This window comes from Lycorma delicatula, chromosome 1 (genome assembly GCF_047948215.1).
Source record: "Lycorma delicatula isolate Av1 chromosome 1, ASM4794821v1, whole genome shotgun sequence".
Taxonomy (NCBI): domain Eukaryota; kingdom Metazoa; phylum Arthropoda; class Insecta; order Hemiptera; family Fulgoridae; genus Lycorma; species Lycorma delicatula.
This window is the reverse complement of record NC_134455.1, coordinates 203,485,616-203,499,930: the sequence shown is the minus strand read 5'-3', so window position 1 is coordinate 203,499,930 and position 14,315 is coordinate 203,485,616. Positions and strand designations below refer to the sequence as shown.

At 30.8% G+C, this 14,315-nt stretch overlaps 1 protein-coding gene across 1 annotated transcript in view; it reads right to left on the bottom strand.

Moving 5' to 3' along the window:
* eIF3a (eukaryotic translation initiation factor 3 subunit a) overlaps positions 1-14,315 on the bottom strand; it is a 95,788-nt gene that overhangs the window by 31,700 nt on the left and 49,773 nt on the right. Inside the window, exons 11-12 of the mRNA XM_075370791.1 lie at positions 9,860-10,069; positions 6,835-7,011 (exon numbers count right to left, since the gene is read on the bottom strand). Coding sequence (XP_075226906.1) covers positions 6,835-7,011; positions 9,860-10,069 — 387 coding nt within the window. The remainder of the gene's footprint in view (positions 1-6,834; positions 7,012-9,859; positions 10,070-14,315) is intronic.

Sequence of the window (14,315 nt, the reverse complement as noted above, 5' to 3'; positions counted from 1 at the left end):
TCTAAAAACCAATGATTTTCAATACTTTTTTAATAAATTTTAATTTCATGTAAAATATTCCTAACTGAATATTAAGAATGTAGAGTCAAGGAAATTACTTTAAGTGACAAAATAAAGTAAATTCAGTAAAAAAATGGATATCTTTTATATATGTTTAGAAAATTAAGAACAATTTGAATAGGAAAAAAGTAGTACTTCCACCCATGCAAAACTATAAAAAAATTAAAAATTTTTATTTTTATGTAAAAACAAGTAATATAGCAGTTCTGTTGAGGAAGGCTACAAAAAAGTTCATAAAATGCACACTTCACAACCTGGAGGTATCCAGGTACAGTTTTCCAAATTATCAGACTGGAATTCTAGATCAAAATTCTGAAAAAAGGTATTATACTATGATTTTCACATTTTTATTTGTTTCATAACTACCTTTATTAAATCTCTAACTAAAATTCTTCCTTGTTCAGTAAATCACGGAAAACGTTTTATGGAAAAGCACATGAAGAAGAACCCCCTCCCCATTTGAATTTCAAAAAAGAATTCTCAAAAAAAACTTTTTAATTAATAAAATTCTACTTCCTTTCACTTTTAATCTTCAAAATTTCTTGTTCTTGTAAACCTTTCTGACAGATTAATCATCAAAAACAACAAGTGCTTGAATTCAAATTCCCAAAGTGAAATATTAGAAAAATGCTTGAAGAAAGTTATTTAAATTTTACTCTATAATTTTTACCAATTAATTATTCTAAAATACATCTTCAACAATTAAAATAAAAAATCATCCACAGCAATTACAATTTAAAATTTTTAAACAAAATTTTCATAAAACATTTATTTTAACTCCTTAGTTCACTATATGTGAAGAATGAGACAGACATATTCTTCATAAGTAATATATACACCTAAAAATAAAAAAACTTCTGTTAGAACATGGATACAATATAGAATAAAAAAGGGCCACTTCTTACTGATTTAATGTATATTTATGTATGTATATATATTTCTTTTTGAGGTTATGGGAATCCAATGTTTTGGTCTTTCTGCCTTACAAAATTTTTTAGCATATGGAAAGTGCCATTCCTTATTGAAATTCAAACCCAAAACCTGTGGATAAAAGGCCAAGGTGCTACCACTCCACCACAGAGATTAGCATTTTTTGTTTTAAAATATAAATTCGGTTTACATTTATTTTTTTAATTACACCAGGATTTTCCTTAACCGAATAATGAACAAAACAAAAAAAATATTCATCAAGAGATCATCAGGAATTTTGTTAAACCACTTCCCTCACGCAAGTTGACATTCAGCAGAAATTCTTTCCAATGCGCTATGGATGTGTAGATGAACAATAAAATTTGACCCCCCAAAAATAATATTTCCATTTAATTACCATAACAATCATGAAATATTTTTTGTTAATAGTGAATGGTTTAAGATTGTACAATATGCCAGAGCTCTGATATAAAAATTGATATCAGGTTAAAATACTACCATACTGCAAGTGCAAGGTTCATTGTCATTTATCAGGTTAGTCGATGATTGTGGCGAGATCTGACATGACTTAATGCAACGGATTAATTTGTTTCAGTGCTGAATTAAACATAAAATATCTAGAAAACAATTTTATAGCAACTTAAGACAAAGAAAATAAAATCCAGATGTATGTAGATGAGGCTTGAAATGAATAAGAATTTTCACATGCTAATAAAAAAGTTAAATAAAAATATTTTTACATCCTGATATTTTCAGAATTGACTGTAAAAATGTAATAAATGAAAAACCCAATAAATTTAGACTAGCCTCAAAATTTTATTCATAATAAACAAGTAGCAATCTCAAATAATTTATCATAACAGAGCAGCTACCACTGGAATTACATTGGTGAGATGAAAGAATTAGCCAACATCCTAACCCTGTAAGGGAAGACACCTACCTGCCTTGTGATGCTTCCGATTGCCACACCCACCAGTTCATAGCCCTGATTGTCTTTAATGGGAGTTGTCTTTCGCCCTCTAATTTTTTACATCTCATTGTAATAAGCCAGGCCTCGTTGGGATGCCACTGATGTGAATGCCTTGGTAGACATTTACAGCAGTGATATATAAACTCAGCTTTTGCCTTCGATGCAGGCCTCATCCGGACATCTTGAATGTCCCACATCGTTGCCCTCTGAACTAAGCTAACCGAATTTTCAAAAACACGAACCCAGAATTAGCAAACACCTTTAACTTTCCAGATATTATTTCAGACTGTACAATACAAATACTCTGTACTGAGGAACAAATTATATATTATCATACTGCCCAGCCTAATAAACATTAGATACTTGCTAAATTCACACGTAAAACCTGAAATATATTTAGGGAATTTGTGACCAATAGATTTGATATGACGAGTTCTCCACTAGACCAACCCAGCGGGTTAAGACTGACTGAACAATCAACATTCTCTATGTAAAATGTCCTTTGTTAAATGTTAGCAATCATTTAGGCAATTACAGCTCTGTCTACAGCTCACTGGAATAACGCTATTTGACCTAGCAAATTACTCTATTAAATTCTTCAACCATGAAAACTCAATCTCTCTGGGCCTTTAAACCAGAATTTCTCTGTGAAATATGAAACATGGAACTAAGGTTGGTCTGGGTAACTTAATGTACGCCATTTTTTTCTTCTAAAATTTCTAATTACCTCTGTTCTAGTACTCAGCCTTTTAAGCATATCCTCATTGTGAATATGAACTCTCCAATTAATCACATCCAAAGGCCTCAATTTCATTCAATGATGCTTTTGATAAAATTCAAGAATCATCATACAGCAGAACAGAGGACACAATTTTTAATCACTCTTGCTCTCAAACTTAAAATGTGTCTACAAAGGGAAGCCCTCATTCTCAGAGAAACTGTTCTGATTTTTATTATTCAATTGATAAAGAAAACCACCATCATGCAAGCAGCATTAAGTAAAAGTGCCTTGAAAACATGAACTTCAACATCGGTCAGAATGGCACAGTTCCAAGCCGAAACACATTGTTAAGATGGGTTGAGATGTTCAGAACAGGAACAATAACAAAGAAAAAGCGACCAGGCCTTGCAAGAACCATAAGGACGCCCGAAAACATCACAAGAGTGAGAGTGGCATTAATCAGGAGTGAGTCGATTTACACGCAAACATACACCAGAACTAAACATGAGCCGTGATTGTGAGAGGAAGATTTTATAACTTGATTTGAAATTCCATCAGTTTGCAGGGGGTGGTCCAGCAACACAAAAGGGGGGACTATGAACACAGAAAAGACTTCGCAGTACATATTCAAGTGTTTAATGATAACCCTAATGTAATACTGTTAATGAGCAACAAAACTCATTTTCACCTAAACGGCTCAGTAAACAAATAAAACTTTCATTACTGGGCCCCTCAAAATCCTTGTAATGTTCATGAAAAACCTCTCCACTCTTCAAAAGTTACTGTTTGTTGGGCGGTTCTCCGTTTTGGAGTAATCAAGCCGTATTTTTTTGAGGAAAATAACGTCACAGTGACAGTGAACTCACAACACTACGTTCACATGTTGAATACATTTATCGGATTCAAGAATTAAACATGAGAAACGTTTATTTCCAACAAGATGGTTCCACAGTGTACACTGCCCACACATCAATGGCAGTTGTGAAAAACATGTTTCCTGGCCAGCTGATTTCACATTTTGGTGATTTCCCGTGGCTGCCAAGGTCACCAGATTAGTCCTCCTGTGGGAATATTTGAAAGACTGTGTTTATGCTCACAAATCCTCTTATTTAATAAACTTGAAAGATGTAATTACAGAAGAGATGCATTAGATTGAACAAGACATATTGACCCGAGCTAAGGATGATTTTCTAATGAGGCTGGAAATTTGCATTCAAATGGATAGCCAACACATGAGTAACATAATTTCCAAAAAATGACTATTTTTAATCAAATAGTAAGTTTTGACCTTTATTTGTGTAACAATAAAATAATATTATTTTGTAAATTAACTTTGTACTGCTCATTTGAAAACAGTCCATTTCCCATAAGTCACCCTGATTATTGGAAAATTCTAGGCAGCTTGTCCAGACCTGTAGCTTTTATCTTATACTTATACTTTCCAAGTAGGAACAAAGAATTCACTTTCTAGTATCAAAGGGTCACTTTCAACACCCAAAACATCCTGTATTTCTCGTCTTTCATTTGCTCAAAGTTCCTATTCCAGACATTTTCATCTTTTCCATCTAACAAGTTGTTCCCCACTGGTATTGAAAATCAAATTATTTTTAACCATAGTGCATTTTCTTGCAACTTAGAGGTCACTCCAAAACCTGTTTAATTGTAAAATTATAAATTTTCTAATTAAACACACCATTCATCAAAGTATAATTAACTTTATACGTATTCTTAAATAAAAATGAAAATAATACTATTAACTTATTTCAATTTTTAATACTTTATTAGCTAAATCAAAGGGTTACACCAATCTATCTTTTTTGAAGTTTTTTTTCATTGATAATAAAGAAAGTAGCATTTGAATTACAGAACAAATGCAACACAATCATTGGAGGAAAGATGCAAAAGAAATACGTGAAAAAAGAGAGAAATCAATATTTTTATCAGATGGTGTAGTACGCTTTGGTCTTTACAACTATATATTACCTTTTAACTGGTTAAGTTTTTAATTTTATTTTTACATTTTACATAATTTAAACATTATGCAAATAGATGTTAATGCGAATTTAAGGCAAAAGCAAGAAAACAATAAGAGAAAACACATACGTTCACCAGAATCAATATATAATCTACAACTGGGAACTACCATATTTAATCGTATAAGCCCTGCAGCATTTTTCATGATTTCCTATTTAAAATTTTGGGGTATGGGTCTTATTATCTGAATCATTGTAATGATTATTTCTGCATAAACGATGTATAACATTTGATTACTTTACAACCACTGCCATTAAGACAGTGACTATGAAAGGTTATACAAAAACAGGTATAACACAAAAACAATAATGAATTTTATTGAATTATAATACCTGCCTCTAACACTAGAGGAAGTATATAAATTTAATACTGTTATATCTATATTATTAATTCTTTATTCTTTAACAAAATACGTAGAATGAAACGAGTTTCTAGAAATACAGTACGTTCCAGTTTTTAGATTCATTCAAGTGAACTTCCTTCACACATTTCATTTATCTTTTGGTACTCAGTTGATTTCAAACTTGTAAAAGTGTCATATCTCAGTCACATTCCTCTTCTTTTTTTAAAAAAAATAGATTAAAATTTATGTTTTCAAACAGAAAAAAATCTTTGCTCATTTACTGTTGCCAAAAAATTAAAAGTTGTGTTAGAAGCTGAAATTACTGGTAATTAAAGCCAGTAAAAAATGTGAGCTTGATGAGGTGTGTATTCAAGATTGGTGAAAGAAAAAGGACTTATTGCTTGGCACTTCTTCAATCGTTTCATGGACCGAACTCTGGAAAATTCCCTGAATTAGAACAATAAAGATAAGGAAAAAGTGGTGTTTTGCAGTTTCTGCTGAGAATTTTACAGCTAGCAGAGGTTGGTTTCGGAAACTGATGGTATCTTGTTTGACTGTCAGGCACCTGTTGGTCAAGCCAGATGCGTATGAAGAAAAACTTATAGAATTTCAGTAATATATTTACACAAAAATTCAATTTTTAACTACTACAAGCAAGTAATGTCGATCAAATGTCTGTAAACTTTGAAATCCCACAGCAATCAAATAGTAAGTTTGATTGGTGAAGGAAGTGTTCCTATTCGAACTGTTGGTTGTGAAAAACAAAGGTGTACAATTATGCTTGCCATTTAGCATATGGAACAAAACCTTCACCTTTTCCTAAAGAGAAATTCTTTGCCCGAAGGAAACTTCCCAAAGGGAATAATTGTTTGATGGATGACTGGTTGAAATTGGTGTGGTTTTTATCAACCCAAAAGTTAAAATCTAAACTCACCCTTGATAGTTTTCAGGGACACTTAACTGAAAATGTGAAAAATTCATCACTGAAAATTAATTCTGAGTTTGTAATTATTTCAGGAGGATTAACTATTCTCCTTTTTTACCTTCATGTATATGTATTAATAAGCTTTTGAAGACAAACTGGAAGAATTCTATTCTTCTTAGATGACAAGAATGATCATTCATTTACACTCACTGGGCGAATTAGAAAGATCATCTCTATACTTGGTCTGTGAATGGATAGTAACTGTAAAATGATATTAACTTGTTCAATTTCAAATAATATGGATGAAGTGGAAGATGACATGCTCTGGGAAAACAAAGAAGACAAAGACTCTTGATTCCGAATCTGAAAATGGATACAAAAGTGAAGAAGGTGACTAACTGGAAAGCTTAGCAATTGTAAACAGTTACTTATCCGTTTATAATGACATTAATACACAAATCTTTGAAACCAAGAGTTGTTTATTTTTTACTAATATCAAGTCTTCTATTTATTCAAATATCAAGGCGTAAATAAGTATCTATTCTAAAGTTTTTTCTTCCTCATTAATCCTAAAATTAGCCTGCAGTGGCAAGGCTTATTGCATAAATATTGTATACATAGGATAACAGGTTGTTCTAGGCAGCTCCCAAATGGTTAAATAGTAACATAACTACTTCATTCATACTAATAGAAATTACAAATACTTAATTTTTTTTTGGCAATAAAAATGAAGTTCAAAAATAGGATGAAACTTAGGTAAGGACCATATGATGTCTTTTATGTTGAATTTAATTACAATTATCTTATGATATTTATTATTTTAATAAATAACCATACTTGGTACTACAAACCTGTTTTTCTTTGAATGCCTCCTGTAATGAAGGTATTTCTTCTAATCGTTTTGCTCTTTCAAAGTAGTCAACTTTCTTTTCTTGACTCTTTAATTTCTGTTGCATTTCTTTACGTTCCTTCTGCAACTCTTTCTGTTCTTCGGCTGCAAATTTCTCTGCATCCATGTTCTTTAAATCCTGCATTAAAAATAAGGATTATATTATAATATTTTGATTATCACAATCCACATATTATTTCAGATTTCATAACTAATTCTCATTAATTGCTGCAAGAGCACAGTAACATAAGCAATAAACCCTCAGCAATTATTAAATTTACTATTATTATTTATTATTAATACTTTTTATTACATTTAGTGGAGGAAATAAAAACAATCAAAAAATTATCAGCTTGCATTACGGTGCTCAAGCATACTGCCAGGTTAATTGTCTGCAACAACTTTATTGTTTATCAATGGATTTTTACAAATGAGATGTCATTTTGTTCAAAATAAATGCTCAATAAGTTTTTTAAAAGTAAAAATTTGATCAAACAATTACAAATATATTGAAAATTAAAAAATTAAGATGGCCACCATTTTGAAATCTTGAAAGGCGAGATTTCAAATTAGTTTGTAGTACAAATTTGTTTCACTCATTGTTTGTAGTATCCTATATTGTCTGGCATTGAGTCTTCTACAGAATCTTCAAACATATCAACCAAGGGCTGGGCTGTTTGTTTGCCTGGATATTCTTGACATTTTCCCATCAAACAATCATATCTGTTTTGCATATCAGAATTTCCAAAAGATCTTTATAATCAAGTTTAAGATTAACACCATTTAAGATTAAACCGAGGAAATCCAAGAACTTAGTTCCAATACCTTAGAGGAAGGTACAACACTGGTCAGAAAATTAGACAGTAAATCATTTCATTGTTTCGTCACAATCATAAAGTTTGCTAAAATGCCAGTACACATCATCACCATCGTCATCTGATAGTCTTCATCAAGTTGCAAAAGTAGTGCCACTGACACTTCAAAATAAAGACACAACTGCGTGCATTTATGATGGCCAGTGGTGGATTGCAGAAGTGAACAACATAAATGATCAAAACAAATATGTGTATGTTGCATTTTTTCATCCATCAGGATCAAGAATTTCATTCCAAAAAAATGAAAAGACCATGTTTGGGTGGCAATCAAAAATATATTGTAGAAGATGACCCCTGGAATTCACCACCATGTCTGGGTGCACTTTTAACATCACACCAAACTTTGAGAAGAAATTTTAGTTGTTAAATCAACATTAAAGTAAAAAATGATTTAAGATGAGAAGACATTATACAGTTCTCAGTTTATTAATTGTTAATTCAAAACTAAAGTAGTTCAGGCAAGCAATTTATAACATTTTATCTGATTGGTGTTTTAATTCCAGTTTTGAAGATTTTGTATTTCATAAATTTAACATTATAAAATACTGCCAGCATATTTACCACACACAATTTACTGCATATCCAGTATTGTAATCAAAATAGTTATCTTTATTTGATTTATGATTAAATAACTGAATTATTATACTCTTATGCCTACTTATCCTGGATGTGGAAATCAAGAATTTTTTGCTCAAATTCACAATGTTTTATACTTACTTTGAGTTTAATCTCAAAGTTGAAATTTATACTTAAGTTTGATACCATAGAGACCTTTTATCTGTGAAATTATCAGATTATTATCAGGCCCCCAACAGATATTGCAGCTTAAAAGTTGAAAAAAATTCAATTTTTTAGTGTTATTTTTTAAGGGAAAGCTACTCACCATTGTTATTTTACATAAAATAACTGTACCCTTATATATAAAAGCACAGAAAAAATTGAGGCCGAGAAACTGTTCCTTTCTTGAAAAATTACCCTATGAAAATAGCATTTTGCTCATTCACATATAACTTTGGGCTATAAAGGGTACATAAACAAAAATTATATCAGGAAGGTAAATACAGCTTTGATTTGTAGAGCAGAATGTACTGAACACAATGTGGTTTATTTGAAAAGTCTAGAACAACCCAGTGCTGAGTAATTTAGAAAATCGTAGATGCCTGGGAACATGAAAAACAGCATGAGGATTAAAACAAAAATGGCTGCCATTTTTGAACTGGGTGCAATAAAAATATTAAAAAATTAGTTTTAAACTATCAAAAGGGAATGCACCTAAATAATATAATTTTTTTCTGAAATAGTGTGGCAACCACTATTTCCCCCCTTGGAATAGATTGACCCCTCCATTCTTAAAGCAGAATTTAATGCAAATTCTTTGTTCAATTTTTTCCACAAGTTAAAAATCAACGATCATACAAGAATCCGTAGTTTATTGTTGGATTCCAACAATAAACTATGTATATGTTTCAGCCTATTTTTTTTTTAACCAAACCTCATATTTATATTTACAAAACTTTTTTTGTTAACTTTACCCAACAATAATTAATGAACAAAACAATTTGTACACTGACTTGGGAAGAATCTACAATCAGATTTATGTGAGCTAAGCTATCAGTAGGTAAGTAGATTTGTCAGAGTGATTATCCAAAACTAAAACATCAAGTCAAAGTCCTGCAGTGCACACTTACAAGAAACAATTAATGTAGGTCTTGTCCTTAATATTTATCAAACAAAATAGTAAATTCAAATAACATGCCTTATAAATAACTAACCATTTGCACTCTTTGATGGAATACTGAGTTTAAAAGTATATTCACACAATTTAAACAGTATTATTAAAGAAAAACTATCTTCTCAGGCTCTGCAATAAGCTACATAATCAAACCAATTATGTAATCATAATGTTTGACAAGCATTATGGGATTTTTGAAACACAATTAACTGATATTTATATATTCTAATTATTCTTGTTTGAAAAAGGGAAATAGCAGTTTTTTAAGCAATATGTACTGGAATGTTGTTTCAAACAAGTAAGCCTAATTGACTAAAGCACTTCCTAAATAAAAAAAACTTAAATAGACTTAGCACACCCATATATAATGCTTTACTTACATCTTCATCAAGCTTTTTTAATACTTTTTGCCCATGTGATGTTTGAGAGATCTGCTGCATCTTCTCCTTCAGATGACGATCACGTATTTGTTGTATTTCACTTTCTTGTCTTTTCCGTTCCCGTTCTTCACGTTCTAATTCCAGACGTCTCTGTTCTGCTAATGCCTGTTGTCTAGCCTGCTCTTCAGCACGACGTGCTTCTTCTTCTTCCTGGAATAAAAATTCAATCATCACTTTTAAATGCCAATAGAATGTAAACTATACAATTTATAACCCTACTTACATTAAAAGTAATAAATTCAAATTTACATAAATATCAACATATTGAGAATAAGAAACTACAAAAATAATATTAAAAAAATGAAATAGGCATACATTATTCATATATGATCAAAATTCCTTGAATGTAGCTAAAAATGAAAAGAAAAAGTTTATAACAAATATTATAGAGAGGTAGTCGCACATGGTTCAGTTAGATGAAATTTCAGTATTTAGAATAACTACATAAAAAACAAATGTACAAACAACAATAATGATGTTGGTAAGCAAGTAATTCAAAGAAATATTCAGAAAGAGGAATGAACACATTATGAAATCAATATGAAACAATTACTACAACACCAAAAGTTTGTTCCAAGACTACTCTTTGACTTCAATCATTTTGGTTTTAACCAGATGACTTCAATTATTAACAATGAATTTATAAACTCAGAATTTAATTTTATTAATCTTTTTTTCTGAAACCTATTTAAAATCTTCTTCAAAAGGTTATAAAATATAAAACAATTTGTTAACTTTTTTTTGCTAAAATTAGTAAAAACAGCAGAATTAAAAGCATGTCAAAAAAATATACAACCTTCGTAATACTAAAATTAAAAACTCAGGAAAAAAATAAAATTGCAGATTTTTTTCTTCTGATAAATGCACTGGCCTAAAAATTAAATATAGTTTGAAATTCAGTAAGTCATATAATTACACATGTATAAAAAAATAGTGCAGCCAGGAATCATCACTATAGTCATCAGCACTCAACCTTAGGATTAATAAAACAGATTTAATTCAAGTTTTTATTGTTAATGTTGCAACAATTATAGAATGCCATACAGTTTACGCAAAAGAAACAGTTCCATCAAAATGGCTAACAAACAGTTACAATATAAAGTGACAAGTGTATGGGTTTATGAATCGTAATACATATGATACAAGCAATGAAGCAAGTGCATGATATGTACCAGCAACAATGGTAATGCTTACTTGAGAAAACCTAGTTTTCCAATTAACCCTCACAAGACAACTATCAATAATGCTGGCCCCCAGCCACCCCACCAGATCACATTATTTTTTTCTTTAATTTAGCTAAAACATGATTTTTAAACTACATATTGAAATACCAAATGCTAATGTTGTTTTCTTTTATATAATGTTACTGAATAACTTTAATATGACGATAAAAAGTTCAATAAATTTTACTTACAGTAAGTGAAGTTTATAGTCCTTGAGGGTATGGTACCTTTCAAAGCAGTCTCCCAGATGAAGACCAGGTGTTTATATACAGTCTCCCAGATGAAGACCAGGTGTTTATATACATGTTTTGCAGTAAAACTTTGTTCACTTCCTTTCACCTGGTACTTTTCTATTACTAAATCAGCACAGTTTTTGGAGGTTTCTCTTGTAAATAAATAAAGTGAGGTAGGTTGTTAAGTCTTTCTTCTGCACCAGTAGAGGAAAGCCATCTTGGTTTCTTATTTCGATCTGATTTCTTACATTGCCAACAAGTTGGTTAATGAAGATTTTATATGGTCAATATGAATTTGAGTACTTGAATTAGAAAACAGCAAATATTAATTAACAACTGACACTTCCAGAAGCCAGAAGAATAATTTTCACCACCATTTTACAGACTTGTGACCAAAGTTATAGCTTGGTATGAAATGATCCACACCTCCACATTCTTATTATACTGACAGGTGATTTTGCAACACTTTTATAAATAACACCTTTAACTCTCCATTCAATTAGTTCTGTGTTGATATCATAACATGCTGAGCATAAGTATACACTGTTTATCATGCCATACTAAACAATTAACATCATTTATACGACAGAAGGAAACAAATTCTTGTTTTTTCAGTTTCAGCTGTTTTAGTAAAGCCTTATTAACTTAACTTCTTAACTTCTTCAGGTAAACCATACTATTTCCATTATGGTTCCAGTCAAATTGATGTTCAATTTTTTTAATTCAAGTGCTAGCTCTAAACTTGTATAGAACCGATCAGTAAACAAGGAAAACCTACAATCTAGAACTTTTTCCACCGGCTTATGTGCTAAGTGCTTCACAATTCTTGATGTAGTAAGCAAATCAGGCCTTTTAGTCCCCATTTTGTCATTTTATCCTTATAACAATTAAATACTCTATCCTTGAAACCAACTGTGCTTTCATCAACTGAAATAAAATATGGTGGTATGAACTGCTCCATACACTTACTGCCTAAGTATTTCACGACATTTTCAATTTATCCCCTCTTGAACGGTTACGCGAGTTAGGATTCGGAATATATAAATGCAAAGTCCAGATAATTTGGTAAAATCTATTTCTGGAAAACACATCCTTAAAAAATGTTTCTCAGTTCACCCTTCAGAAAAGCTGTCATGAAGTGACTTTTTTCATGGAAACCCATATTTAGTAGTATTCCTAAAAAAGCTTTTATTTCATCTAATGTTACAAGAAATCAGTTATACCAGATTGACCACTGTCAATGATGTATTCTTTTGTATTTTTCAGCTGCATATCTATTTTCTTATTGGTGATTTCAAATAATAATTCATCAGACAAGAACAACTAAAAAAAGTCTAGCTCACTAACAGGTTTAGGACTTAGAGTAGGATCAATAAAACCTGATTGTTTAGTAAATATAAAAGGTTTATAATCTCAAATTTTTTCCTTATGTTTACAGTAATCCAAATACATTAAATGGAGTTATTACTAACATCACCAGTAACTTTATGCCTTTTAACTGTATTTACATTGGGTGACAGCTATATTTATATTATTCTGAATATCAGTCATCAATAATCAAAAATAGGTTAGGTCAAGCAAATAAGGACATATTTATACCAGTAACCTTAATTGTGCTTGAAGTTACTAAATTTACACTATTTACAATTATATTTACACCACTATCATCAACTTAACTTAGTCTCCTTCATCACAACCATTATCAATTTCATTCTCTTCACACACACAAATTTTGTTCAATTCATCACTTGAATTATGTTATTTTGATGACTAAATATAGATTCAATATCTGAAATATCATTTAAAAAAAGTCATACCATTTTCCAAATTATTTTTACCAGACATGATGTAAAAAATTTTAACAATAACTTTAAATAAAGCATGACAGAATATTGATACTCGAATGAAAAGTAAACATTAAACATAATAATCTCACAAAAATCAGCCGAGTTACAACTCTTGAATAATACAGTTTAAAGTTTATTGAGACCGATTCCAATAAATTACAATACATGTTTAGAAAAGCCCACTATTGAAGTTTTACAGTGTTGATCGTAAAATATATCAAAAATGCATTTTATCTGAACTGAAGTTTGATGTTGACTGCCAGCCGACATGCGATAGGAATCAGTCAATGGCTGTGTTGGCTGTCAGCCAACAAGAGAGCTTTAAGACAGTGTTAATCATAGGACGACTCTATAGAGTAGAGGAACCGAACTATTTTTTTTTTTTAAATATTTACTGTCGCTGCATTCCACTGAACAATCCTCCATGAAATTACCTTGTGTCAAAAACTACACATCCATTGATAGTTCATATAAAAATAAAAAAATACTTGGAAGGTTATTTTGACTGATGTTCATTCCACATCAAATCCTGTGGAAAATTTCACTGGATCCTGCCACAGATATTAGGAAAATCCCCTAGTGTATTCCCCATGCAAAAGCATATTTTCCAATGAATGTGTAACCTGCTGCAGCAGTTTTCTACAAGATGGTATGGATCAAATTGTCATTATCATATCTTCTGTTGGTTATTACTTTTAATAAGCCTCTGAATGCATTATCTTAATTAGCTGTTTTAGAAACATGTTTCATATCATAACACACGATAATCTCAAGATAAATATAGGGCAACAGCACACCTCACTCTTTCTGACTGAGGATTTCTAAACAATTAAATGAGTCATAGTTCTCCAGCATAATTATCTGTATTATCATGGCCACCAAGAAATCTGATCTCATAATGCTGGATTAATAGATTAAAGTTACTATCTTATTCAAATAGTAGGTTAGTTAAACGGGTAAATAAAATTAATGTCAGTTAGTGTAATAATTATAATTTTCTTATTCTATTTAAGTAATACAGGACTTCATCATAATTCACAATAACAATTTTAGGAAAGATGTAACTTGACATTCTAGCCTAGCAGTGTTACAT